General features: G+C 34.4%; 1 protein-coding gene across 14 annotated transcripts in view; it reads left to right on the top strand.

Annotated features, from left to right (window-relative positions):
• Positions 1-27058, top strand: part of R3HDM1 (R3H domain containing 1) — a 219605-nt gene that overhangs the window by 48520 nt on the left and 144027 nt on the right. For 12 of the 14 annotated variants that reach the window (XM_036886607.2, XM_057505649.1, XM_057505646.1 and 9 more), the window contains exons 2-4: positions 17600-17754; positions 19489-19697; positions 21384-21594. In XM_036886607.2, the coding sequence (XP_036742502.1) occupies positions 21424-21594 (171 nt within the window). In that variant the 5' untranslated portion in view covers positions 17600-17754; positions 19489-19697; positions 21384-21423. Of the gene's footprint in view, positions 1-17599; positions 17769-19488; positions 19698-21383; positions 21595-27058 lie in introns of all 14 variants that reach the window. The other 2 variants (XM_057505645.1, XM_057505643.1) reach the window with 2 other exon arrangements.

Here is a 27058-nt window from a genome sequence, read left to right as displayed (position 1 = left end):
CTGCATCCTATTGTTTTATACTTCATATAAGATATTTTTACTTCAGAGTTTACTTCATTACAAAATTTTGAAAAGGAGAATATAGTATATATGCTTACAGGTATTGTCATACAGTTACCCACACACACACCTTTTATAACACTGTTTAAAAAAAATAATCCTGTTAAAAGTACTATCACAGTTTAAAAGGTGTTTTAAATTCCTGACAAATAAAAAAATGCTACAGTAAATCTAAGACTTTAACTCAAAAAGAAAAAGAGAGGACTGCTGGAAAAAGTTGTACAGAAAAGTTGAAAGTAAAATGAACATGCAAATACATCTGGCTTTACCAGTTCTTAACATTTTCCCACATTTGTGTGTGTGTGTGTGTGTGTGTGTCTTTTTCTCATGTGTTTTTATTTACCCCCAAAATTTAACATTGATAAAATATTATCATCTAATATGCTGACCATACTCCCCCAGTTGTTTGTAAATATCCTTCATAGCTTTTTGAAAAATCCAGAACCAAATCAAGTATAACACTTTGTATTTGTTGTCCTGTCTCTATAATCTTTAATAATTTTGCCTGTTTTTTTCTTTCATAATACATATATTGATATTTGAAGGGTTCAAGTCTTGTAGAATGGTCCACAGTCTAAATTTGATTGTTAGAATCAGATTAAATATTTTTAGTGGAATATTGCATAGGTAATTTTTTTTGTCCCGTTTCATTAGATCAGGAGGCATATAATGTTAGTCTGTCTTATTACTAATGATGTGTTAAATTAGGTCACTTAGTTAAGTTAGAGTCTGCTTGTTATAAACATACCTTTTTCTCTGTGAAATTATAAGTTACCAGTAATCAAAGAATATCTTGTTCAGTAACAGTCTTTCATCCAGTAGGTTTTTGTCATCTTTGCCAAAATGTTTTTACTTAGTGGTTATAAAATACTGATATTCTACTTCTGAGAAAATGTCAAATTTCTAAAAATAAATTACTTCCCATAATATGGCTCCTGGTTTTAGTAATCATTTGCTATTTTTTATCAAGAATGTCTTAGGAAGGAGATTGAGGAGATTGTGAGAATTAGGTTCAAATATTATTTTCACCTTTAAAGGTTTAGCATTAAAAATGATATATGAGCTAAGGCACCAAAAATTAAGAAAGTTTAATTAGCAATGTCAGTAATTAGATTTAGACAACTGAATTTCTGATATTAGCCCCATAGTTGACCCAGTCTCTATAATTCGGTCGGCAATTATGCCTTTGCCATGTAACTAGTTAAGCACTGTGTTCATAGTCAGTGTGCTTCTGTTTTTGCAGAGTACATTGCTGAGTGTTCTAAGAAATACAGTACAAAACTTGAAATGCAAGCAAAAAATAGTATCTCATTACATCATATTTCTCTCATTGAAGATTTACTCTTTGTCTCCTTTATTTTCTGACCTTGATAACTCGTTCTAAGCACAATTATAAGACATAAGAAATCTTTGTAAATCTGTTGCACTATTTGTATTGAACTCTTACAAGGTACAGACATGTAATTAATGGTGTAGTATCCAAAAAGAATAAGGAAGTTTCTGTGTCTCATTAGCTAGTTGTAGGTTGTCCCTAAATTAAGGGTTCATTTATCAGTGGAATTCACTATAACAGCCAAGTCCTTTCCCTTCAGAATTAGAGGATGGCCTCTCTTTTGGTAGTAAAAACCAAAAAACTGCATTTTAAAACATTTTAAATTATGAATTTCACTACTTCAGAATTACTTGAATTTATAAAGCCTGACAGTTTCCAAAGCTCAAAGAGAAACAGAATCACTTGAAATAGTATATACAAGTGGATTTACCTTGACCTTTCAGACTAGTAGAAATACTCATTTTCATTTTTGCTACAGTGAAAGTAGGTTTCTTCATTATGCTGTGTTTTAGTTTGCCCATCTGCTTCAAAACAAGAGCTTTTATTATAGTTTTTAAGGAAAACTGCCTTGAATTTATGTTTCTCATAGTAACAAAATATTTTATCTGAGAAAACATCATTTGTACTCTTTGATAGAAGCAGTAGCCATTTATGGGAAATTCAGGGACTTGGATATTTGTTTTGAGGGTAATCCGGCTGGTACTTGATTTCCACCTCTTACACGTATCTGGGCACCAAAAAGTACAGGGCATAGTAAAGGATGGAAATAGGTATTTGGGGAAAATTAAATAAATTAACATGAAACCTCTCAGACAAGAATCACTGATGTTAGCTGCCCTATCACTTTTGTTGTTGAGATAGGTAAAGTTTTGTGGATTTATTTCTGTCATTAACTTAAATTTTTTATAGGACTAAATAGAGCCTATTTTTGAAAAAGCAATAACCTATTTCCAAGTTAAAAAGTCAGTGTCTTTTACTTTGCTTTTTGCTTAACCTGGTGTACAGAGCTCTCTTGATCTGTTAGGCTGTATTGTGGGGTTATATATACTCTGTAAGACTTTTTAGTGGCAGAGAAAAGCAGTATTTCTGGTTAACAGTGTACATTGTTTCTTTGAATAGTACAGGTAATTGTCTGATAGGATCCTTAACAGAATTCCTGTATGCATACCAAAAGTATGATCTGTTCCACAAAATGGGAACAGGAGAGAGGTATGTGCTTTACCCAGCTATTGTAGAAACAATGGTTAGAATTCTTAAAACACACTTGTCTGCTTATTCAACGTTTTGACCAATAGACACAATTAGTTTTCTATTTTCTTCATTTTATTTTGTTTGTCTTCTCATAGTTACTGAACACTGAGTTTTTAAAATTTGATTTAGTGAATTCCTTTTCTTCTAAGTCCACCATATGAGCTAATATAGACAACAAGCATCTGACACTAGGCAGAACTGTCCTCTGATCACAGTTCTATTGCTGTCTCCATCTGTTGGTATGAAGAAGAAATGCTCTTGCCAGAATAAGAAAGCTCATTTTAATTTTAGGAAAAGCAAATTAAGAAATAAGGAATTATGCTCTTAATGCATTTTATTTGTGACAAAGTTAGTTTGAAGAAGCAAAACTATCAGGGGATGTCAGCTTTTTAGACAGATTATCTTTGGGTTTGATTTTTTTTTTTTTAGGCTTTTTGTTAGTGATATTAAAAGTGTCAAAGAGAGTTATTAAAAATCCGGTATATTAACCATGCCTAGGTTCCATATGTTTTGTTCATTAAGGAATTAGAGAGAAATATAATTATCTCAGCTATGTTCGTAAGTGTGAGGTCAGGCATCAGTGTGCAACAAAATTTTTAACAGCGAGAAATCTCAGAAATCCTGACAGTCTTTGCACATTCACAGTTTCATGGGCTTTTGCATCATTGCTTCTGAATTGCTAATGAAGAGCTCAATATAGCTTCTGATGCATTTCAGATATTCTGGGTGGTGACTGGCTAGAGTGTTACTGACATCACAACATACAGCTGTTGACTTTCTATTGTCTCTGAGTCCTCGGCAAGTGCTGTAGACTGCTCTAGCAGCACTCTCTCAATGCCTGACTAATCAGCTGCTGGCTGTGTGTGTGCAGTGAGCTCCGTAGAGGAGCAATGCAGAGCATCAGTTTACAGATCCTGTGGAAAGTACATCTTCATTCACTCTGTATGATGAAGCAAATACCAATACAATGAAGGTATGTGACTTCATTCATTTGCTAAATGTGTACAAAAGATAATCAAATATATGAAGAGTTATTCATGCTCACTTAGTACTATAATTTTTGCTAGAGGCACGTGTGCTAAAATCCTTACCATGTCGAAAATGAGACCATGTTTTTAAATTGTGTTTATTTGCAAAGATATATTTGTTTAGGTGGATAGAATGAAGAGTAGGAGTCATTTACTTCTCAACTATAGTACAAGCTTCTTTCCCCTTCCTCCAAAATTTTTGATACTCCTGTTACCTTATTGATCAAATCGTTTACCTGTGTGTTCATTGGCATTGTGTATAACAACGAATTATAAGTTGGAAAAGTAATTTTTCTTTCAGGTTCCTCTTAAAATAGACAAGTTTTGTGGCTATTTTGATCTAAAAAATTTCATTGTGAAACAAATACAGTATGGATAAGACTCTTTTTTTGGAAATTAAGAAACTAAGGACCTTAACTTTCAAAACTGGTAAATTTTTATACCCTTTTTGGGGAAGAGGTAAAGTAATTTATATTCAAAGTGCTTATAATAGAGCAAACCTCGATCTGTCATTGCTATTACTAGCATAATCAAATACCACATTGCAAAAGAGAACAAATGCTAATCCAACTGTAATTTTTGAAAACTATCTGATTTCTAATTACACTGTCTGAACACTTTATGACATTTTTATGATTCTTCAAAACTGGAATCTTTCCCATATAGGTGACACTGAATAACTAAAATATGTGCATTAGTGTGAAACTGACTTGTTTGAAAGGTCTTTGAGAGTTTTGCTTGCTTTTTATCTGGAATTAGCCAAAATTTTAGCAGTAGTTGGAATAGCTAATATTCGAAAACACCACCACCACACCACCATATAAAACAATTATTTTGATCTTGAGAGATAAGTCCTTTCATTTTCAAAGGAGGTAGGAGGAAAACCACTAAATGGCATTTTATCAATGCTTAATGTCATCATTACTCCTCTTTTGTTTCTCATTCCCAACCGTAAGTAATTAGAATCATGAGAATATTAATAGCCATTATTAAATAGGGCCTTTTATCAGATATAGTATTTCAACCTAGTCCCAGGAGAATTTCATCATCATTCCTTCTTTAAGCTTCAGGTTTTAAGTCTTATGTAGAGAACTACAGAAGAAAAAAATTAAACAGCATATACTCTTAATTCTTGCCTACAATTGCTTTTATCCCTCTGTCTCAGTCTCCCTCCCCTTCTGTCCATCTCTACTGGGTATCTCAAGATCTCTCTCTCTCTCTCTCTCTCTCTCTCTCTCTCTCTCTCTCTCTCTCTTTCTCTCTCTTTTTCTTTTTCCTGCTCATCTGACTCTCTCCCTCTTGCTAGTATCTCCCTCTCTGTGTCTCTCTCCCTGTCTGGCTCTCTCTGTATCTCCCTGTCTTTTCTCTTTCTCTCACTTTCCGTTAGGCTCTGTCCATCTTTCCTTTGTGTCTGGTTCTTGATGGGCCTCTTCTCTCTGTCTACCACCTCTACCCCTTCCTTCTTCCTTTCTCACCCTCCTTTTACTCCTCCAAGCCTCTCTCTCGCCCTTCATCTCTGTCCCTAGTTGTCCCTAGCAGTCTCCCTGACTGTTATTTCTCTTTCTGCCTTCATCCTCCCTCTCTTGCATTTTGCTCCCTTTGCTACCCTCCCCACAGGTCTCTTTCCTGTCCAGGCTTCACTCACACACATACACTCTCCAAATTTTCATTGTCGTACAGGCTTTCAGTTTTCACTGGAACCAGATCTGCACTTGACTTTAAATTTTTTTGGTTAATTAATAGCAGTTACTGATTGCATTTCAGTTTATGTTAAATCTTGTTCTTTGTAGAAGGAACTATTAGGTAAATAATTAGATACTTTTTAAATAAACAGATTTTACCCTTTGTTCCATTTTTTTAATTTTTAGAAACCTATGCTTCAGGCCTTAAAAGAGGATTAAAATTTCACATACTGAAATTGTCATTTAAAATGTTTTGTCTTCCAAGAGTACATGTTTCAAAGTGTTAAAGGGAATTCTTTTTTCTCTCAAATGATTGTTCTATTAATTTTTCAGGTTTTTTTAGAAAACAGTTTTTAAATTTTTACTTTTCAAGATATTTATGACTTTATCCCACTTCATAATTAGGTTCCATGTTATGGATTAACTTGCATTTTTTAACATTTCAAGTCATCATCTTAAATTGTGTCTTTTTTTTATACCATACTGTATTTTCCAAATGTGATACAGTGGGTGTATGTTGGTTTTTTTTTAATTTTTAATTTTGAAATAATTACAGATTCACAGGAAGTAGCAAAAATAGTACAGAGAGATCCCATATGGTTTTTTTTAAGATTTTTTAGATTTTATAAATGAAGATTTTGTGTCTTGTATCTCAGTATTTACAGTAGTCAGAAAAACAAAAATTCATTTAGCATTTACATGTTTACATAACTGCAGACCTCACAACTGGCTCATTGGTTTTTTTTTTTAGCTTTGTAAAACAGATTAAGACAACAATTTGATAAAGGGGTTGTATATCTTAATAGCACCTGGTCTTGTAATGGCTAACAGAGTTATCAGAGAAGAAAATTAGATTACAGTTAACTAGTTATACATGTTTAAGAAGCAAAGAAAATTGTGTGAGATGAAAATATTTTCAGAGCTGAGTTGTATGTCATTTTCATTTATAACTCTCTCTTTGAAATTGTCACTTCTCATTCCTACGTTCTTTTGCTGCCTCTACTGTTTGGTATAGTTCTCTGCTGTATAATCAGATTACTGGTCATGTGGGGCATGAGGTGGAGGTGAAGTAGAACCAAAAAAGTCATTGTCTTGGTAGACCCTCTTGTGACACCTCCATAGCTGTCCAACATCCATTCTGATTACTATATGGCATCTTTAATAGAGTTAGTACAATGACTTATTTTTTCAAAGTTCCTTTCAGCCCTGGAGTTCCACAGATGTACTTTAATAACTAGAGAAAAGCCTAAAGCCCAGTTAATCTCTCAGCCCAGCCATACCTTCTCACCTGACCAGAGCAAGTTTGTATTTAAAAAAGGTGTGTGTATAAATATATATACATTTATATGTAAATACATGCATATATAGAACTCTTGGTTTTCCAGAGCCTATACATGAATCCTAGTTAATAACCCTTGTTTTATATTTTATAGATAACATGCATATATGTAGTATATGTCTAATAACATGAGTTATATATATATATATACATATAAAATATATATAATATGTATTTAAAGCATATAACAGGAGTTGCTGACTAGGATTCATGTGTAGACTTCTGCAGAACCAAGAAATGCCTAAAACTACGTGTAAAAAATGTCATTGAGTATACACATACATGAATGCTGTTTCTGTAGAGAGAATCGTGGATTTAATCATACTCTCAAGGGGTATCCTTTCATGATCTAAAAATAATTAAGAATTACTTCCTTATGGTATCAAAGTCATTATTCAATCTGCTATGTTGATTTGACATTTTCTATCTTTTCCTTTATTTTCAAATTCTTAGAAAAGTATATGATTTCCTCTTTGAATAACAGGCACTTCCACAAAAATCACATGCATTCTTTTTCAAGTAGTTTAAACTTATGCAGTGACTAATTACCAGGCACATCTGATGTCAGTCTATAATACAGAATCACTAGAAAAAGAGAGAGCAGAGTATTTTATTTTCTCAGTACTTTCAAAGTGCTAGTGAAACCACAACTTCTTTTTACAGGTAGGAGATGAATGACAACCAAAACTGAAGACTGTATGCCCCCATTGAGCTCTGAGACAATTGTAAAAAAAGCACAAGAAATTGATTAATTAATAACTACTAAAACAATTTGATGTGGACATAGCTAGGAAATAATTAACACTGTTAAAAAATCAAATCTGAAATGTATTGGACTCTGAGTTTATTCATATTGTGCAAAGCCATAGGAAATTGAACCAATTAAATTGGACAAAACTTTAGATACTTTAAGGAGATGTTACATCTATCTGCTCACTCTACAGGCACAGTGTATAGTGTGGATTTCCAGAGATCATGAGGTTCTCAGTGGTGTTCACTTACATTTAGTAGCAACATCTTCATGGTGTAAAAATGTTTGCACTTTGTTGCCCACATTCTTTTTTTTTTTTTTTTTGAGATAATTACTTTTTTTGAAGGGTAGTTGACACACAGTATTACATTACATTAGTTTCAGTTGTACAACATAGTGATTCAACATATATATACATGACAATTCTAGGTACCAGCTATCACCATACCAAGCTGTTACAATATCTTGACTATATTCCTTATGCTATACATTACATCCCGATTACTTATTTATTTTACCATTGGAAGTGTGTACTTTTTTTTTTTTTTTTTTTTTTTTTGTGAGGGCATCTCTCATATTTATTGATCAAATGGTTGTTAACAACAATAAAATTCTGTATAGGGGAGTCAATGCTCAATGCACAATCATTAATCCACCCCAAGCCTAATTTTCGTCAGTCTCCAATCTTCTGAGGCATAACAAACAAGTTCTTACATGGAGAACAAATTCTTACATAGTGAATAAGTTACATAGTGAACAGTACAAGGGCAGTCATCACAGAAACTTTCGGTTTTGCTCATACATTATGAACTATAAACAGTTCAAATATGAGTACTCATTTTATTTTTATACTTGATTTATATGTGGATACCACATTTCTCTCTTTATTATTATTATTTTTAATAAAATGCTGAAGTGGTAGGTAGATACAAGATAAAGGTAGAAAACATAGTTCAGTGTTGTAAGAGAGCAAATGTAGATGATCAGGTGTGTGCCTGTAGACTATGTGTTAATCCAAGCTGGACAAGGGCAATAAAACATCCACGTATGCAGAAGATTTCTCTCAGAACAGGGGGGGTGAGGTTCTAAGCCTCACTTCTGTTGATCCCCAATTTCTCATCTGATGACCCCCCTGCAACTGTGCCTGTCTTAGGTTGTTCCTCCCTTGAGGAATCTTACCCGTCTCTGGCTAACCAGTCATCTTCCGGAGCCACACAGGGAAATGTAAAGTTGGTAAGTGAGACAGAAGCCTTATTGTTTGAAATGGTTAGCTTTTTATTTCTTTGCATATTTATGCCCTGTAGCTTCTATGCCCAGCATTTGTCTTGAGGTATCTTTACCACTTGGAAGAATTATGATGCTCGGTAAATTTGATATGAGGCACGAATTCTATTTAAGGGTTGTAATTAGGAAGGAAGAAGAAAAGCTATAGAAGTAGCAAGCAGAAGAAAACATGGGAAGATTGATTATTTCTTTGACATATCTTCTTGTAGAGTAACTTCAGCATGTATAGGTTTTAAGCTACTACTTAAATTGCGCACACACATTAACATAAGAGGAGTATAGTTACATAACCAAAGCGTATCTGTAATTACCAGCCATCTCCAGTGAAACCAAGAAAACCAGTTAGGCACCTTAGGCATTTGTGAAAACTTATCTATGATATGGTGGATATTGTCCAACTGAACTTGAACAGTCTGAGAGAAATCAGACAAATTAAGACAACCCATTCCTGGGGACTGTTCACATCCCCTATGTTCTTTTAACAGTAAATAGTCTGTAGTTGTAAGATTTTGGAGCGCTACAATTTGCACTTCTCCTAATTCTTGATTGAGTTCCAACAGTATAGATCCAGTCAAATTTGTTGTTTTACTGTATGCACAGGCCAGCTTAGATATCTCCTTCTTCATTCCCATGGCAAGTCCAGGAGCTGGTGGGATGAGTGCATCTACAGCTGTAGCAGTGCGTGGATCTTTGTTGGGGTTTTTTGATGATCATCTTCTGGCATGAGTCTTCCAGAGAGTGCTGATGTTGGAAGTTCTTTTTCATATCGTATCTTAGTTGATTTTCGGGGTAGCCAAATTAGGCTTTGATCCTCTGTATAAACACAAACAGGCCCTTTGCCTACACTTTTATATGCCCTTTATAACCTTGTGTAGAACTCATTGGAGGTTACCGCATTCTTTTATATAGTATGCTGGTAGAAGATGGCAAGTGAATGACACCTGTTCTACCTCAAGCTTTTTTTAAGCTATTTTTACTGATTATGAAATGCTCTTTGATTGAAAGAAGAAATAAAACATTTTTGAGCCTTTTTCCCTGAACATAATCCCTAGGTGCTTTCTTGAAAGAGGGTTGTGATCCTTTGTTAGAAAGAATGTAGTTGGCAGTTCAAGAGAAGGGTGGTACATTAGTAGTTTTAAAACAGAATGTCTGCAAATTGTAACCTAAATTAGAATCCTACAAAGGAAACAGATTTTTATCATTAGAAGGAAATGGGTCCTGTTAGATCTACTGATTCAAATGCTAGAAAATACGAAGTTTCAGATGTTGATGAAATACGTTAAGCCATCAAAGAACTATGGGGTGGTTTGGCTAAATGTGCCAGGATCCCACCTAGTATAAGTATTGCTAAAACTTTTTGATAACAGAGCTTAATGTTTTTAAAGCCCTCAAAGAATTTTCGTTGTGATCCTGTGATAAGAATGAAATGCTAGTTATGAGTTAAAAAGTACAAGAAGATAAATTCATTTAGTTATATTAGTAGTACAGAGAAAAAATATCAAATGAAATAGAACTTTGAAGGAATAATAGCAATACCACATCTGAGTCTAGCTAAAATACCGTAAAAACTGAAGGTTTCTTACAGGATAGCCTAGCACTTGCTACAGTCTGTGTAAAGCATATGCCTTCTTGTTGATGACATTAGGAATGACTGAATAAAGACTCTGGGATGATGTTCATCATGATGTTCACTTTTATTCATGAACTGTAAACTGCAGCTATTATATTAGGAACCTAGCATAAAGATGTAATGAATGAGACTAGATTATGCAAAAGGTTAATACGACTTCTGACACTTAAGTAACCCAGAGTTAGACAAAACCTCACAGGTTAAGGTCAGTGTCCTCCACAAGTCTGCCCTCACTTCAGACACCAGCCCACCTCATTTACGACCAGCTGGCTACAATTTTTTTTTTTTCACAACCCTCAGGTTGGATATTTCACTAGAACTAAGGGAAGTGCTGCACTTTCAACTACAATTTTATAATAAAGGATGTAAATCAGGACCAGCTGAAAGAAGCAACGCATAGGTCAGGGTCAGGGAGGGTCTCAAATGTAGAGCTTTCCTTTTGCTCTCCCCATGAAGGTAGGATGCATTACTTTCCCAGTGCAGTGACCATGCCAATATGCATAATACTGCTGTCCAATAAAGTTTACCCAAACTTCAGTGGTTAGAGTTTAGTGGAGTTTCATTACGTAAGTATGATTGGATCATTGGCTATACAGTTAAACTCCATCTCCCACCCCCATTCCCTTTCATATCAGGAAGTCAGGCTGATATCAAATGGCTCAAAGCCCAACTTTCTAATCATGGTTAATCTTCCTGGTGTGGTGAGTCCCCATCCTGAGTCATCTCATTAGCATAAACTATGTAGGGGCCCACCATCAACTGCAAAGACACTCCCATCACTCCAGAAACTCCAAGGATTTAAAAGCAACCTCCCTGGAAAGAGGGACAAAGTAAAATTCTTTATTGCACAATATCCTGTTCTCTAACTACTGATGATGTCTTTGGTGTGCTGTATTAGGGAAATAATTTACTTTTCTGGTTCTCATTATGTTTAAGAGTTAATTCTGAGGTCAAGACTGAATACATAGATACTTCTCCCTCTAGCAAGTTCATAGCTTAAAAGCATCTGTAAGAAGATAATACACTATTTATTTAAAAAATGAATTATAATCAGTTCAAACTCAATATGGAACAAAAATCTATATTCTCTCTTCTTACATGCCCGTTATCTTAAGTTCTCCTCTCACATCCTTATTCTCTGTGCTCAGTTTCTAGGAATCTAAAACTTTGGATGCTCTTTATTTCCCAAAGTATGATCAGATGGTTAAGACCAGTGTTTTTTTCTCCATATAGTCTTTAAAATATTTTATTATATGTGCCTAAAGGTTGTATTACAGCCTGATTTATTTATTTCATTCTGCATTTAGTACATTAGTACAGAGCTCCCTGAATAATCCTGGTCTGTGGTAGGTTTAGAATTAAGGCAAAACACATTTTACACTCACTAACACTATATTAGGAGGTAATTAATAAAGCTTTCAGGTATAGAATTACACTGATGGCCCTAACTTTATTTCAGTGCCTCTTAACCTGCCAGTACACCTTGAGAATCTCACCAGGTTGTCCCAAGATTCTCCAAGGTATCTCCTGTGAGCTCATGAACAGCCTTTTCATGCTCTTCCAATTTTGTCCTTCTCTGGCCTGCTGCTGCTTTTGCTAAGTAAGTGCTTGCCATATATTTGCTCACATCCCTGCCGAAGGTGCTATATCTTAGAGATCCCAGCATCATTAGTCTTCTTCATACCTTATTCACTGAAATCTTCTGTGCTGGGCTTGGTCATCTGGATACTAGGAGCCTTCCACTTCTTTGGTTGTCTGATGAAAACCCTTCCTTTAGTTTCTGCCATGGCTCAGACTGGGACCCCTGCTACATAAAGATATATGTAGAGTTCATTTAGTACTCAAGCATTCCTAATTCCAACTTAACTACATTTTGATTCGGCATTATTAGGCTTCTTAAGCACCTTACCACACAATGATGTGAAGTAAGATTTCGAAATGGCTGTGAAAGGATGCTTTAATTTAACCTGTTCCTTAACCAAGTAGCACCTGAGCTGTCTCATTTAAATTCCTCCCATTGCACTGACCTCTGTTAAAGAATTGCAGAAACCTTCAGTCTTGTAGTCTGCAGACTTCTCTCCAGAAGGACTATGCCAGAACAGACTGGAATGTTGATGCAAACCTACTGAGCCTCCTCCCTTAGAAGCTCACTCCAGTATTCTCACCCACTGTTCTCCCCAAACCCCACAGAACCATCCCAACTTCCTCACTTCTAGCAAATAACGTTCTAGGTAAATAGAAAAAGAGTTTTAAGATGTGAATTCCCTCAGTTACCGAGCACAGTGAATACTTTTGAGGCTCATTCCTCCATTGGTGCTTCTGACTGCATTTCCTCATTTCTTGTCACTTCCGATTTTACCCCTCTCTCATCCATTTTTCCTCATAAACCTCTAGCCTCTCTCCCTCCATTCTCTCTCCTTGTTTCTTCTCTTTGGCCTACACATTTTCCATCCTGACAGACTGTCCCTAACTTTGCATCTCCTGCTAACCTTATTGCCCAATCCACTAGCTGTTTTTTGGCCCTCCATCCCTCCTCATCTCTAAAGGGTTTGATGTTCCTTAGGGATTCGAATGCCCAAGCCCGCTTCTTTTTTTTTCCTTTTAATTGAAGTATTGTTTTTTGTTGTTTTGTTTTTTATTAAGGTATCATTGATACACACTCTTATGAAAGTTTCACATGAAAAACAATGTGGTTACTACATTCACCCATATTATTGAGTGCCCCCTCATACCCCATTGCAGTCACTGTCCATCAGTATAGTAAGATACCACTAGTTGAAGTATTGTTGATATACAGTCTTATATTGGTTTCAGATATAGGACACAGTGATTTAACAATTAGTTATCGTTTTATTAAATTCTTACCTCCCCTAGTGTGGTTACTTTCTGTCAACATAGAAAGATGTTACAGAATCATTGGCTATATTCTCCTTGCTGTACTACTATCCCCATGACCAACCTCTATTATGATTGAGAATTTTTGTGCCCCTTTATCCCCCTCACCCACCCTCCCTACCTACCCCAACCCCTCCCACATGGCAACCATTAGTCACTTCTCAGTGTCTGAGTATACTGCTGTTTTGTTCATTCTGTTTTGCTTTGTTTTTATATTCCACAAACAAGTGGTGTTTGTCTTTCTCTACCTGGCTTATTTCACTGAGCATAATACCCACTAGATCCATCCATCCATGTTGTTGCAAATGGCAGGATTTCTTTTCTTTTTACCCAAACACACTTATTTTCTTACTCAGTGGCTCCTGGGAAACTTCATCTATGTTGATAATATAAAGCTTCTATCTATACAGGGATTATACCCACATAAATATCATCAGCCCTGCCTTCTCTCCTTAGCCTCAGGTCAGCCAGCTCCCTGTTTGGTTTCTCCACCTGAATGTCCTTAAGGGACTTTAAGCTTCCTGTGTGCAAAATCAAGTTCATTGTTCTGTACTAATCCCCTTTTTCCCTCTCATATGTTTCCTCTGTTAGTAGGTAGCAAGCACCACCTACCTGTACCTTCATTGTGTCCTGTTGTAGCTTTTCCAACTGTCATAGCCCTGACGTTTCCCTCACCACCGCTAGGGAAGTCTAGTTTGCTCCTCCCAATTAGTTAATTTCTGTTACATTAATCTTTTCATTTCTAGAGGCAGTATATACAGATAGTGGCTAATAGTAAGGGCTCTGGAGTCAGACTATCTGAATTGAAATCCTAACTCTGCTGCTTACTACTCTTGCAACCTTGGGCAAGCTGCTTAATCTTTCTGTGCCTCGGTATTTTTTATTTGTAAAATGGGGATAATAAGATCACTTACCTGATACGATTGTTTTGAGGATTAAATGAATCTATACAGTTAAAGCCTTGGGAATAGTAGTTTGTGAATAATAAGTAGGTATTTGAAAGTTTGCTGTTAATATTGGTTTTAAAACACATATCACAACCTGTGATTACCATGTTTGTATTGTCTCTGGGGTAGAATATAAGCAAGCACCTTGGGTACTGGGTACTGCTATATTCTCTGTACTTAAAGCAGTACTTAGCACATAGTATCCAATCAAGATTAGAACACATAACTAAAATCTCTTCTTTTCAACCTTCACCTCTTAATCTTTGTCTAATTTCTAGTCACTTTCCATTACAATTCTCCATAACATTTCACCTCCTAGAACAGAGTCTGTGCATATTGTAACTAAAATAATTCTCTATGGCTTCTCTTAAAATATGTTCCTCTGTCATTCAGCTTTTCTGCCCTCATGAGATAAAGGTTAAACTTAACTTCAAAAATATCCACCCTTTGATGCTAGTCTCCTGTTTGTTTTTAGAGCATTTTTAATGGAAAATGTCAATGCCAAAAAAAGGAACATTATAACGTTCAATACTTACTATTTGGAATTAGCAAAATCTAACCTTTTGTTGTATTTGTTACAGATTTTTTTTTCAAGAAGTAAAATAGTAAAGACATGATTGATGCCCCTTTTCTGTCTCATCTGAAACCCTTTTCTTATCATTCTCTATAGAGAATTACTAACCTGAAATAGGTGTGTACCCTTCCCATCCATGCTTGTGTGGTTTTTAAAAAAATCTTTACGTAAGTTGCATTGTATCGTAGAGATCATTCTGCTTTTTCACTAAATATTCTAACATTCTTTTGGTGACTTACGTTGGTCCAGCTTTAGTTCATTCATTTTAACTTTTAACCATATTGTGCAAAATGAGTATACCAGAGTTGGTTTTTTTTTTTTAGTCGTTTCCCCGTTGATAGACATTGTTTTTCCCATTATTTGCTTTTTTTTAAATTGAAGTATGGGTGAGATGCAATATTATATTGGTTTCAGATGTATAACATAGTGATTCAATGATTATATATATTATGAAATGCTCACCAATGGTTTATGTCAATTTATAACCTTAGGAGAAACTGTGTTTTTCTACATTGGTTTATCTTATAAATGTGCCTGCCTGATTAGATTTTTTACTCTAATGGAAGAACTACAGCATAATATCCATCTGATTAAATGACTGGATAAACAGGTAGTCATAAGGAAAGAAGAGTGCATTGTGCTTTGCCAAATTCTATTCAGATAGCTTAAATAATGTAACTCTGTTTTCCTCTTTGTATTCACGTGAAGAGTACTTTGTTTTTACCTGTAGGAGCCAGATTACTTTCTCACAAAAAAATTAAATGAATTTTTGATTTTGTTAACCTGGAGTAAACTGATTTTCATTGTGTGAAATTACAGGGGTTTTTTTCTTTTTTTATTCACCTAACTTTTCACTTATTTTGTGCCAGAGAGCCAAAAATTAAGCCCTAGGCATAATAAAATTATCCTTTGAATTAGCAGTATCAGAATAGCATTTTTGTTGATGAAAATTCCTTCTGCAATTTTTACTTGAGAAAATTCTGTCATAGACAACATATAATAGTGTGCTTTTCCAAACGTTAGTCCTAATTCTGAGGTAGGTTAACATTTGTAAGTTACTAGGCTTCACTTTGTTCATAGCCACAAACTGAATCCTTATTACCAGCCAGGTTTACATAGTTTGTTACTTAGGCTCACAAGAGTAGAGAGATAAAGAGAAACTAGTTGCTTACCTGCAAGTTTTGATAATTCAGTAACAATTAGCCCTACTGACCATTAATACTGATAATTCAGTAACAGCCTTACTAAGTTCATAGTGCTATCTTCCTGTGTACAAAGAACAGCACGTGGCTCCTATCTACATGTAAAGGATAAGTTTACTTTCTGTATTGAACACAATGTTAAGGAGTTACCACATGTTATAAGTACTCTTGAAGTAACAGTGTTCTGTGCACCTAAATTGTCCTTCTTCTCGGTACAAATGAATGATGATAAAACATTACGGGTAAGGCCTGGAGTCGAGCACCTCTTAGGCCTGGTTCATACCCTGGTTACCGCACTTAATGGCTCCATGACTTGGACAAATCATTTAATTTCTCCATGCCTTAATTTCCTGATCTGGAAAACAGGAATAATAGTAGGACCTACTTTTTAGAATTGTTGTAAGCTTTAAATGAATTAATTACGAAAAACAGTACCTGATACATGTTAAGCTATATGTTAGTAGTAGTAGTTTTTACTGATGGTTATTTGTATTTATTTTGCGTATTGCCTATCCTCCATTTCTCAATTTTCCCTTGATTTATAAGAGGCTCTTTAAAGAGTTTGACCCCTTCATGTTGGAAATACTTTTATTATACTATTTGCCTTTTAATCTTTGTTACATTTTGTTGTACAGAAATACTAAAACTTCATTTTAAGTTTTGTTAATATTTTCCTCTTGATAGCTTCTAGATTGTTATGTCATGCTTGCAAAGGACTGTTCTACCCCATAATTATAAAAATATCTCCTATATTAACTAGTTCTTTCATAGTTTTACTGTTTTTAGGGTATGATCTTTAATTTTACCTTTAATTCTCTTTTGCTGTTGGTGCCAGATGGGTGCCAACTATTTTATGACTATTTTATTATATATACACACATGTGGGTGGCATTTCTCTTTTGTTGGCAGTCTGGTAGCACAGAAATTGTATGTAATCAAATCTCTGACTTCCCTGATAAATAATGTTAGTGATTGAAAGCATGTTTTTGCAAAATTGAATATGAGTTTTGAGCACATATGTCCATTTCTTTTAGGTTGAAAAAGATTCTGAGAAACTCAGTTTTTAAGCATCTGTAACAGTAGGTACTCAGATACATAAACTTAATAAATGACAACATTTTGTTCATTTCTTTCTCTAAGTAGTCTTTCTATTGTAGGAACTTAGCAAATTCATATAAGTTCCTTAATCACTTAATGTACTGTGTAACTATAGATTACATTAGGGTGTAGGCTTAATTGACTCCTACATGTTGAGGCAGTGACATGATGCACCTTGTCTATCTTGTGGCTTCCTATGTGTGACAATCACATGTCCACACATCTTTAGGTAACTCCAGAAGTGTAGCCTTTGTGCCAAGATAAAAGGGTTTTTGTTTTAGTGAGGACCAAAAAGCTGGGTTACCTCTTTAACCTGAAGATAGATTTGAAGAGGAAAAACACTTCTATTTAAAACAAATGAATTAATATCTTGGAGAAGAATGTGAAGTTTGTGTGCATTTCATGTTTAATCACATGTCTCAAATTGAGGCCCCCTTGAGACTGTGCTGCCAGGCAAGCACTCACTTCCCTACACATACATCTACAGGAACTCTGGTGTTCATTCTCCTCTATTTACCTTTGTAGGGTATATGCATAAGAAAAATTGAAGTATGCAGAGCCACCATTTGACCACGTGGTGGGCCTCTTGTCAGTCTACTTACCTTGTGGGATGCAGCCAAGACAGCCAACAGCCTCAGCCAACTGCTGCTGGCCTAGAATGATTCTCACCATGGAAAAATGTGAGAGGGCTGTGGTGGGTGCTTTACATTTAAACCATTAAGTCCAACAAATTTATGAGCTAAATATTCTTACTCCCACTTTGTAGGTCAGAAAATTATAGCTCAGAGTGATTAAGTAATTTACCAAAGTCATAACTGACAGAACTGGGACTTAAACTCAGGTGTAATGCTGGTGCTCTTAATTTGTCTATTATACCATTGCCTCCTTCCCAGGCAATAATTGGTTATTTTGGTTCAAAGTCATTCATGTATTTAATTGTTGTCAAGTGGTGTGGTGTATTAGTAAGTATTAGTCACACAAATTGGTTGTGTGACATTGGACAAGTCATTTGACCTCTGGGCACTAATAACTTGAATGGTAAATTTTAAGATTGGACTAAGTGGTCTCCGAGGCTCCTTAGGGCCTGGTTTATAAGAGGATCCTCTGATCCTCTTAGAATTCTGAGTACTCACCTCTTCACATTGTGCCTCTTCCTCATTACCTCTTGCAGTTATTGCCTTATTCATTACTTAAATGTATTACAGCCTTGCTTTTTTAGAATTGAAAATTGGAAGGATTCATGATTAACTCACAAAGTCGCTTTACAAAAATACAGAATTTGGCTGCTTAGTGAGTGCTGCCATCTTGTGTCTACCATGTAATCAGAGTAAAAGTTAAAAATGAAAAAAATTATATTGAAATATTTTTTGGTTTTGGTGGAACTTAAAAAAAAAAACTCTGTCATTGGATTTAGTGGCCTAGTAACCTTGGCCAGATTGAAATGACAATGTTAGTTAAAAAGCAACTTTGACATTTGTTTGTGTTAATTCATTTTCTATTATTTCTTAGACATCATGAAATTGAGATGTGAAAACTAATGTGAATCTATATTAGGGTTCTAAGTGATTATATTTCAAAACAATTTTTGAACAGTTCAGATAAGATGTGAATTGTTCTATTATGCATGTTGGGCAGTATTACTGTTATATCTCTTGGTGCTTAGATCTTACTTGGCTCAGTTGTTTTACCTTAAAACTGTACTGCTCTGTTTATTAATAACAAAATTGTCAAAGGAAGATGGAATAGCTTTATAGGACCTTTAGAGTTGTTTATTTGCTATGATATATTCACTTGTGCCAAAAAAATAAATAAAATGAAACTGACTTTAAAAACAGATGACACTGAGAATCTTGGCATTTCAGATGTCCTTAAAAACAGTCATTCTACCCTTTCTAGATGTTTGCTTTTAACAGACTATATGAATTTCTTTGAAAATGTTAAATGACTTATTATAGTCTTTTGTTCCTTTACTTTTTGGAATCTGGAGTGTGATTATTATTCAGAATTACAGCCTTAAGTCCATAGAGTTGGAGCTCTGGAAGAAAACTCTAAAAATCATAGTTCTTGGAGTCAGGCATTCCTTGTTGTGATCTTGGGTGGACCTTATCGATAAAATGAAGATAATATTGCCCTTAAAACACTTGAGTTCACATACTAGGTTCTTATTATATATTAGTTTCCTTGCTTCTCCCTTCTGCTTTTACTGCTAAACTCTCTAGGTGGGCTTTGTCAGTTATTCAGGCTCACAAAACCAATACATGTCAAAATTAGTTGTAATTTAGTGTTTGATTCTTGTTTAGGACAAGAATATAATAAAATCACCAACAGTAGTATTTTCATTTCCAAATTATTGTGGAGTGTTCCATTTCCCTTGGCTGTTTTATTAAGTGTTTTCTTGTTTGTTTTAATTTTAGACTGTTGAAAGGTATGATGTATTTAATCCAATACAGTCCATTTCAGTCCAGGAATCTACAGTGGTGACACGGACATGGGACTCCTCCTGCCAGATTCCAAATGGTTCAGTACAATTGACATCCTGGCTGACAACTGTGAAAAAGAGCCTTGGATTATTTTATTTTTTGTGTGTGGGACACCACAATCCCAAACCCATAGGACACATCAGGTAACCTCTCATAACTTCATAAAAACATGTCCCTTTTTCTTTCAAAGTGTTACATATAAAAAGCAAAGAGCCAGAGTATTTTAAATAATTCCCACCCCCTTAGTAATCTTAACTGTGTCGAGAATGAACCAGTTAACCTTTCTATGGAATAAAATTAAGGAAGACATGATTTTATTCAATTTACCTACCCTGTGACTTTAGAATCTAATTTTTCTTTACTTTTCAGATATATTTATAGATTCTGGATACCTAATTAGGTATTTAATTGCAAAACATTCTTTCAGGAAAAGAAGTCTTGAATTTTCCAGATTGATATAGAGAAGACAAATTCTACTGAGTTTTTTTCCCCTCAAGATTTTATTATGTTTTCAGAAATACAGAAAAAAAAAACAAATTTTATAGTGAATAACCATATAACCAACCCTAGATTCTACCATTAACATTTTATCATACTTACTTTAACCTGCATCTGTCCATCTGTAGCCATCCCTCTATCCATCCATTCATCTTAATTTTTTTTGATGCAGTCTGAAATACATTATTTTTGTTTTCACTGCAAAAAGAAAATTGTAATTCCGTGAGATGATGGATTTTGTAGTAATCATTTCACAGTATATACGTGTATCAGTTATCATGTCACGTTAAAATTATACATTGTTATATTGTCAATTTTATTTCAGGAAGAAAAAGTTTTGTTTCCATCAAGTTCTGCTTTTCAAGTTAACATTTTTCATGTCCTAAAATGATAGCTATCTCTGGTACATTCCTGTTTGATCCAGTGTATAGCCCCAGGGTTCTCTTGAACTCACTAAAGACTTGGAATGTATTAGTATCTTACAAAGGTGACCTCCTATGGACTCCATATACTAGACCATCTGGTAATATGTGTTGTTTTACACTGAATCACATAAGTCATGTTAAATACAAAATTCAGCAAAACAAATCTGAAGACACAAGTGGCTTATTGAACAATTCATGAAATGGGCAGCATCCCACCTAGCAAGGAAAGCAATGCTCCAACAGCTATTCAAAGGGAGAAGTTTTTAATAACGGGACAGGGAAGTTCTAAACAAACAAAGGGATTATTTTGGGTGAGGTTACCTTCCTTTGGGGGATGGAGAGGAGGGTACTTGTGACAGATTACCTCATTGATGCTGACCAGAATGTTCCTGACTGACATTTCTGGGGAAGGTTAAAACTGCAGTTAGGTTAGGTGTATTGTTTCTTTTTTTAATTACTTCCTTTCAAAATTACAGGATAATTTAAGAAATGTAGAATTTGAGAATCAGATGAAAGATCTGATAGGAAAATATTTTTATCACAGGTTGATACTCATAATATCTCTTTAGAGAAAATATTTTTTAATGTGTTCTAAATATACATTTATAACTCTCCAACCATTACCTTCCATCTCAATATGGCTCATTCCTTAATGTTTCCTAAGAACTTTCAAAGGACTGTGTATATTAAAATCCCTTCATAGCCTTATTGTTTCTCTTATCTCATTGTATTATGACTATTTATTTCAACATGTCTGCCACTAAACTCTACTCTTTGAAATAAGGAATTTTCTTCTATATGTGCTCAACATTATTCCTAGAATATAGAAGGTACTCAGTTAATATTGTACAGTAATTAAATGTAAGAAATGTTTCAAACTGAATTAACTTTTTTTTTCTTGCTAAGGCTTCAAGTTCCCTGTAGAATTCTAAAATAACCTTTGCTAATGAGGATGTCTGATACTGTTACTGTAAAAAATGAAACTGAAACAATGAATGATTTGGACGCAGAAGTGAAAGATACAGCCAAAGTTGAAAATCTTACCAAATCTGAAAACTATGGGAAGATTCTGGCAGAGAAGAATGAACGTTGTATTGACAACAGTATTGATTTTCAGGTAAACAGGATTTTCTCTCTGGCTATAAATACTAAATATTCCTTATCTCGTTATATTCTTCATATAATATTCACTTGCAGAATCCTAAAAGGGTAGGTTGACCCTTTGGGACATGTTTACCAGCTAGTTTTTGAACCATCTGGATTAGCTTGTTGAGGCTAGCTCTTTGATTTGCTTGTATCCATGTAATATAATTGCTTTTACCTGTATGTGGCCAATATGTTTTGTTTTGTTTTATTTTTTGGCTTGTAACTTTTTCATTCCCTTTGCATCTCTCAGGTTGTGAGCATTTGAATTTACCCTAAGAGCTCTTAAGAGGAAAGGAAAATAGAGAGATTGAAACTGTAGAAGTTCTCAGGGAAACAGTCAACCAACCATGACTGAGAAAGGAGGTTGGTGGGAAAAAAGGCACTTGAGACTTTTGATGTAACACATATATGATGACTTAAAACTTAGAACCACCAGGAAGGCTTTTAATTCCAGGCATAGATGGAAATTGATGAGTTGGTCAGCAGATTGAGGATAGGTAAAAATTGTTTCAAGGAGTACCTATTCACTTCTAAGTGGTCTGGTTATCTGTTGCTGTATAACAAATTATCACCAAAAAAAAGTGCTAACAATTTTATTTTTTAGTATCTCATGACTTGTGAGTCAGGAAATAGAACAAGGGCATGGCTGAGTGAATTTTCTATCACACAAGGCATCAAAAAAAGTCCCTTACTGATATTTAACTGATAGATGAGCTGGTCAAGAAGATCCAAAACTGTTTCACTCACTTATCTGGCACCTTGGTGGGGATGGCTGGAAGGTAGGCTCAGCTGTAACTAGGAGCATGTGCTCATGGTCTCTCCAGCATGGTAGGTCCAGGGTCAGACTTACTGTGTGGTGAACCAGAAAGAGTGATCCAAGGGCCAAGCAATGCTGCAAGCTTTCTTTTGTCCTAGGCTTAGAGGTCCTAGAATGTCATTTCCACGGTCTTCTTTTGATGACACATGTCAATAAAGCCAGCCTGGATCAAGGGAAGGGAAATCTGCCTCTCAGTAGGAAAAAGACCTTTAATCTACCACAAAAAGTTATCTTAAAATACTGTCTTTGACACTTCTTATTTTAGTTTAGCCCTATGATAAAGATTTCTGTTTTTGGAGAAAATACTGTCATTCCTACTATATCCTAAAGACATTAAGGGCTATATACAAAAATTATACCTTCATTTTTTTATGATGAGTTAAAAAAGTTCCTTTAAAGATTATTTCATTCCTTCATTTAGTCAAAAACTCTGTTTATTCCCCCATTATGTGCCAGAAATGTGTTAGAAAATGATAGAAACTCATACAGCCATAAAAAGGCACTTAGGCCTCACTGATTAAGTATACTCAAGTGGTAATTATCTAAGAAATTGGGAAGAAAAACATATTTTTTCTACTCATTTTTAGTGATAGCACTTTTTAAAACAAAAAATTGCCATGCCTACCATCAGTATACTGAGAGTTGGCAGCATGCCACTATCCTGATTGAATCCAAGAAAAATCTGCTAAAATTCTGTGGTATTCCTGATCAAAATAGTAAAAGATATTCTTTTAGCTTTTTTACTATACCTCATGTTCACTTGTCCATGTCAAGCTTATCAACAAATGATAAATTGGGATTATTGCATTTCCGACCATGTCTGTTGTGTTGCACTTAGCAATAAGCCCAAGAACATTCTGATGACCACTATCAAGTCATGGCCCAGTTGTTCATACTACAAGAAAATTTCATGCATTCCCCAAACACTTATTGAAAGCCTATTCTATGACAGTGGAATACTGTAGTAAGCAAAAATGGGTATGGTCTCTGACATTATATTCCATATAGCATGGTGACTAAAGATTGGGAGGAGGAACAAAGAGAATATGAGAATCCTTTTTATGTTGGTCCATTGAGTGCTATATTCATTATCTGTTCAAATGTTTGCTAATATTTACTATATGTGGTAATACTATGCTTGGAGCTTTTTGAGACCCCAAATACTGCCATTTTGACTGTGGAGCAGTCAGGACATACATAACATTTTTGTCAAGTTTGCCGTCTTCTATGGGTGTGGTGTGTGGCACCCCAAAGCAATTACAGTAGTAACATCAAAGTTCTCTTATCACAGGTCACCTTAACAAATATAATAATAATGAAAAAGTGTGAAATATTGTGAGAATTACCAAAATGAAACATGGAGACATGAAGTGAGGAACCGCTGTTGGAAAATGATGCCCATAAGCTTGCTCAATGCAGGGTTTCCACAAACCTTCAATTTGTTAAAAAAAAAAAAAAATCTGCAAAGCACAATAAAGTGAAGCAAAATTGAACAAGATGTACCTGTATGAAAGTGACTCCGGAAAATGGAAATGTTTTCCTAAAGAAGTACACCTTTCATCCATTTCCAAGCCTTAATTTCCTGACTATCCCCTTAATATTTTATTTTTAAAAAGTCATTTTTAAGTGAAGGGATATGATAGCTTCTTAAATACTGTGAAGAAATCTTAGGATTTTCTACTATCTGTTAAGGATAGCATTTACATAAAAATAATTTCATCAAACTAGAGAGAGATGAGCAGACATTTGATATTATGTTGAATGGTTCCAAGCAGAGATTATCTCAGAGTTCCTTAATCATTGCTTTCATAAGTGATTATGCTTGTATGACTCTCTACTCTTTAAAAATGTTAGTTGTGTTTTTTACTCAAAGTTTTGTTTTTACTGTTACCTTTATAGAAGTGTTAAGATTACTTTCTTAAGTATTTCTTGTGATTACTTTAGATCTAATTCAAGTAATGACTATGCATTAATGACAGGGCATTAACTTTGCTACACAATTGCTATGGAGTTGTTTTGAATTGTTGATTATCTTTCCAAGTAATTGTGCAAAGCATTTTTGCTTAGTAACTTTTCTATTGACATACACTTTTCCTATTGCAAATCTTGAATTATATGCTGGACTTTCTCTGATTATGAAGTATTTAGAAGATTGAGTTGTGAGGTGTCAGGTTTCTTAATCCAGAAAAATTTTAATACGTTAGACTACTACCATTCTTTAACATGGTGTAAATGAGAGGGAAAGTGTTTGCTCTCATTTCATTCAACTTATTTATATGGCCTCCATTGATTTTTCTCAGGGATAGAACTTTCAGAGTCAGTTTAGGGTAAATTACTTATGTTAATTTTTGCAGTCATTCATTTGAAATGTAAAATTAGGAATCATGTGCTCTGCTTACTTATTAGTGGTTCAAAGTCAACTTTCCTGTCCTTTTACAATTATATATTTGTACTTGACAAATATTTTGTCTAGAGGTGTTCATATGTATACACTGAACTGCTCCAAAACTGTGTTTATACACAAACAATGATCCCTCTCATTACAAACTATTGAACAATAGGAATATTCCAGTCTCAATTGTGTTGGTAATCCTTGTTGTGGAGGAAATAAGAGAACTAATTTTTGTTAACAGCTAGGCCATTATGTGCCAGAGGGCATGAACAGCTTCCGATATATATGACTAAATCTTCCAGTCACAAAATCAGTTTAGTATATTCTCAGTTCTGTAGCAAGCCCTTAGATAGTCAAAATGAGACTCACATCTTTTATCCTGAAGTTAGTTCTAGTGCATTTCTTTAAAAAGAGGAGGATGGGTAATTAAGGGGCAAGAAGACAATGGCAATCCAATAAGGTTATCAGAAAAACTCAGGGTACACGCCACACTTCCATCAGTGAGGTTAGTGGGCATTAAATTCCTTAATTGATGAAACATGTGAAGAAGTTTCTTTTTAAAGGGTTGAATAAAAGTCAAAAAAATCTTAACTTTTTCTATTTGTTCTTAACCTAAAGCGTCCTATTTATCTTTTATCCAAAGGGTAAAAGATCTACCCTATCAAAGGGTAGATGCTATTAGTAGTATGTTTATAATCATGATTGTTACTAATTATTTATTAGCAACAGCACAGCTATATGGCTTCTCACCTTTTTTGTTTTCTCACTTTATTGTTATACAACGTAAATTTTTTTTCTTCAATCATAAAATAAAAAGTAAAACTTAACTTATTTCTGATGTAAGCTCCCCCAAGTTTCAATGTATAGTTTTGTTCCTTTGAATTGTTTCTTATATGTATACCATACTTTTATTAATATTCAATGAGTTCAACTTTAAAAACTTTAAACTCACTTCCTGTAGTGCACTGTACTTTTCATATTTCTAGAATTTGATACTCCTGTTGAACCTGGGTCATAGTTACGTATGACAGCTAGCACTTATAAATACATTTCCTTTTCACAGTGCTTTATTATGGCATGTATAAAGAAGATACTCATCATTTCTTATAGATGTAGAAATGCTTTTATATATTTACTTCCTCAGATTATTTTCATGTATACCACCAGTAGGATCCTTTATCTTAATTTAATATCAGCAGTAACTGTAAATCCAAGAATCTGACTTTCTCCAGGGATTTTTCCTTACTTAAGACTTAGGCCTTTAAAAGGCCTGTGCTCTTTTGCTCAAAACTTTAGATGATATTATCAGATGACTGATAGGGGTTTGTTTGTTTGTTTATTGATTTTTTTTTAAGAAGGTCACCCTTGGAACTCAGAAAACTGTGTTCCCTGTTACTCCAGTGGAAGTTATTAGCCTGGTCTTTTGTTTTAACCACTACTGACCTTTAGCTAGACACTTTAATTCATTATCTTCTCCCACATAATTACCATTAATCCTTACTATTACCTGGAAAAGTATTTAAGAATTAGTAAGCTCTTCAGGGTCTATTAGCCTTAGTTGAAAAGTTTCAACTATTATAATTTATTTTATTCATAATAATTACAAATGAAAAAATGATCCCCTCTTGAAATAAGTTGGACTTCTTAACTGAAAAATACTATTTTTATGCTGACACATAGTATAACTCATAAAGATTATTCAGTTCTTTCTTAGCTATATACAAGTCTCATGGTTAATGAATTCAGTATTTTCATTTTTCTTTACTTTTATAATAAAGAAGCTTTAAAATCTAAACAGTGTAAAGATAGACAAAAAAAATTACTTGAACTATTAGACTGAAAGAAATATTGTCTATGTACATCCCTTTATATTAACTTAACTATATAGATTTAGTTTTTCTTTTATTATTAGTTGTAAAGCTCTTTGGTTTTGGTTAGCAAATAAGATACAAGTAATGTTTTGAGGATCCTTTCAGATTCATATTCTAAATATATTTTAAATCTGTTATAAGTTCCTCTGTTTTATACAAAAGACCAAAGTACCAAAATCATCAGCTGTGTTTGTTTTTGCCTTCAAAGTTGATCTCTAGGGCAGCAAATTTAAGAACAATGTGTTCATTGCAGTATTACATCTTAATCATTTATGGTACCTTAGTTTTTTCTCCAAGCTGATAGCTAGTAGATCTGATATTCAGTTTCAAACTGAAATTCTATTAAGGATATTTC

This window comes from Manis pentadactyla, chromosome 8 (assembly GCF_030020395.1).
Source record: "Manis pentadactyla isolate mManPen7 chromosome 8, mManPen7.hap1, whole genome shotgun sequence".
In the NCBI taxonomy this organism is placed as follows: Eukaryota; Metazoa; Chordata; class Mammalia; order Pholidota; family Manidae; genus Manis; species Manis pentadactyla.
Note: the sequence above shows the minus strand (reverse complement) of the source record. Positions and strands in the feature narration are given on the sequence as shown.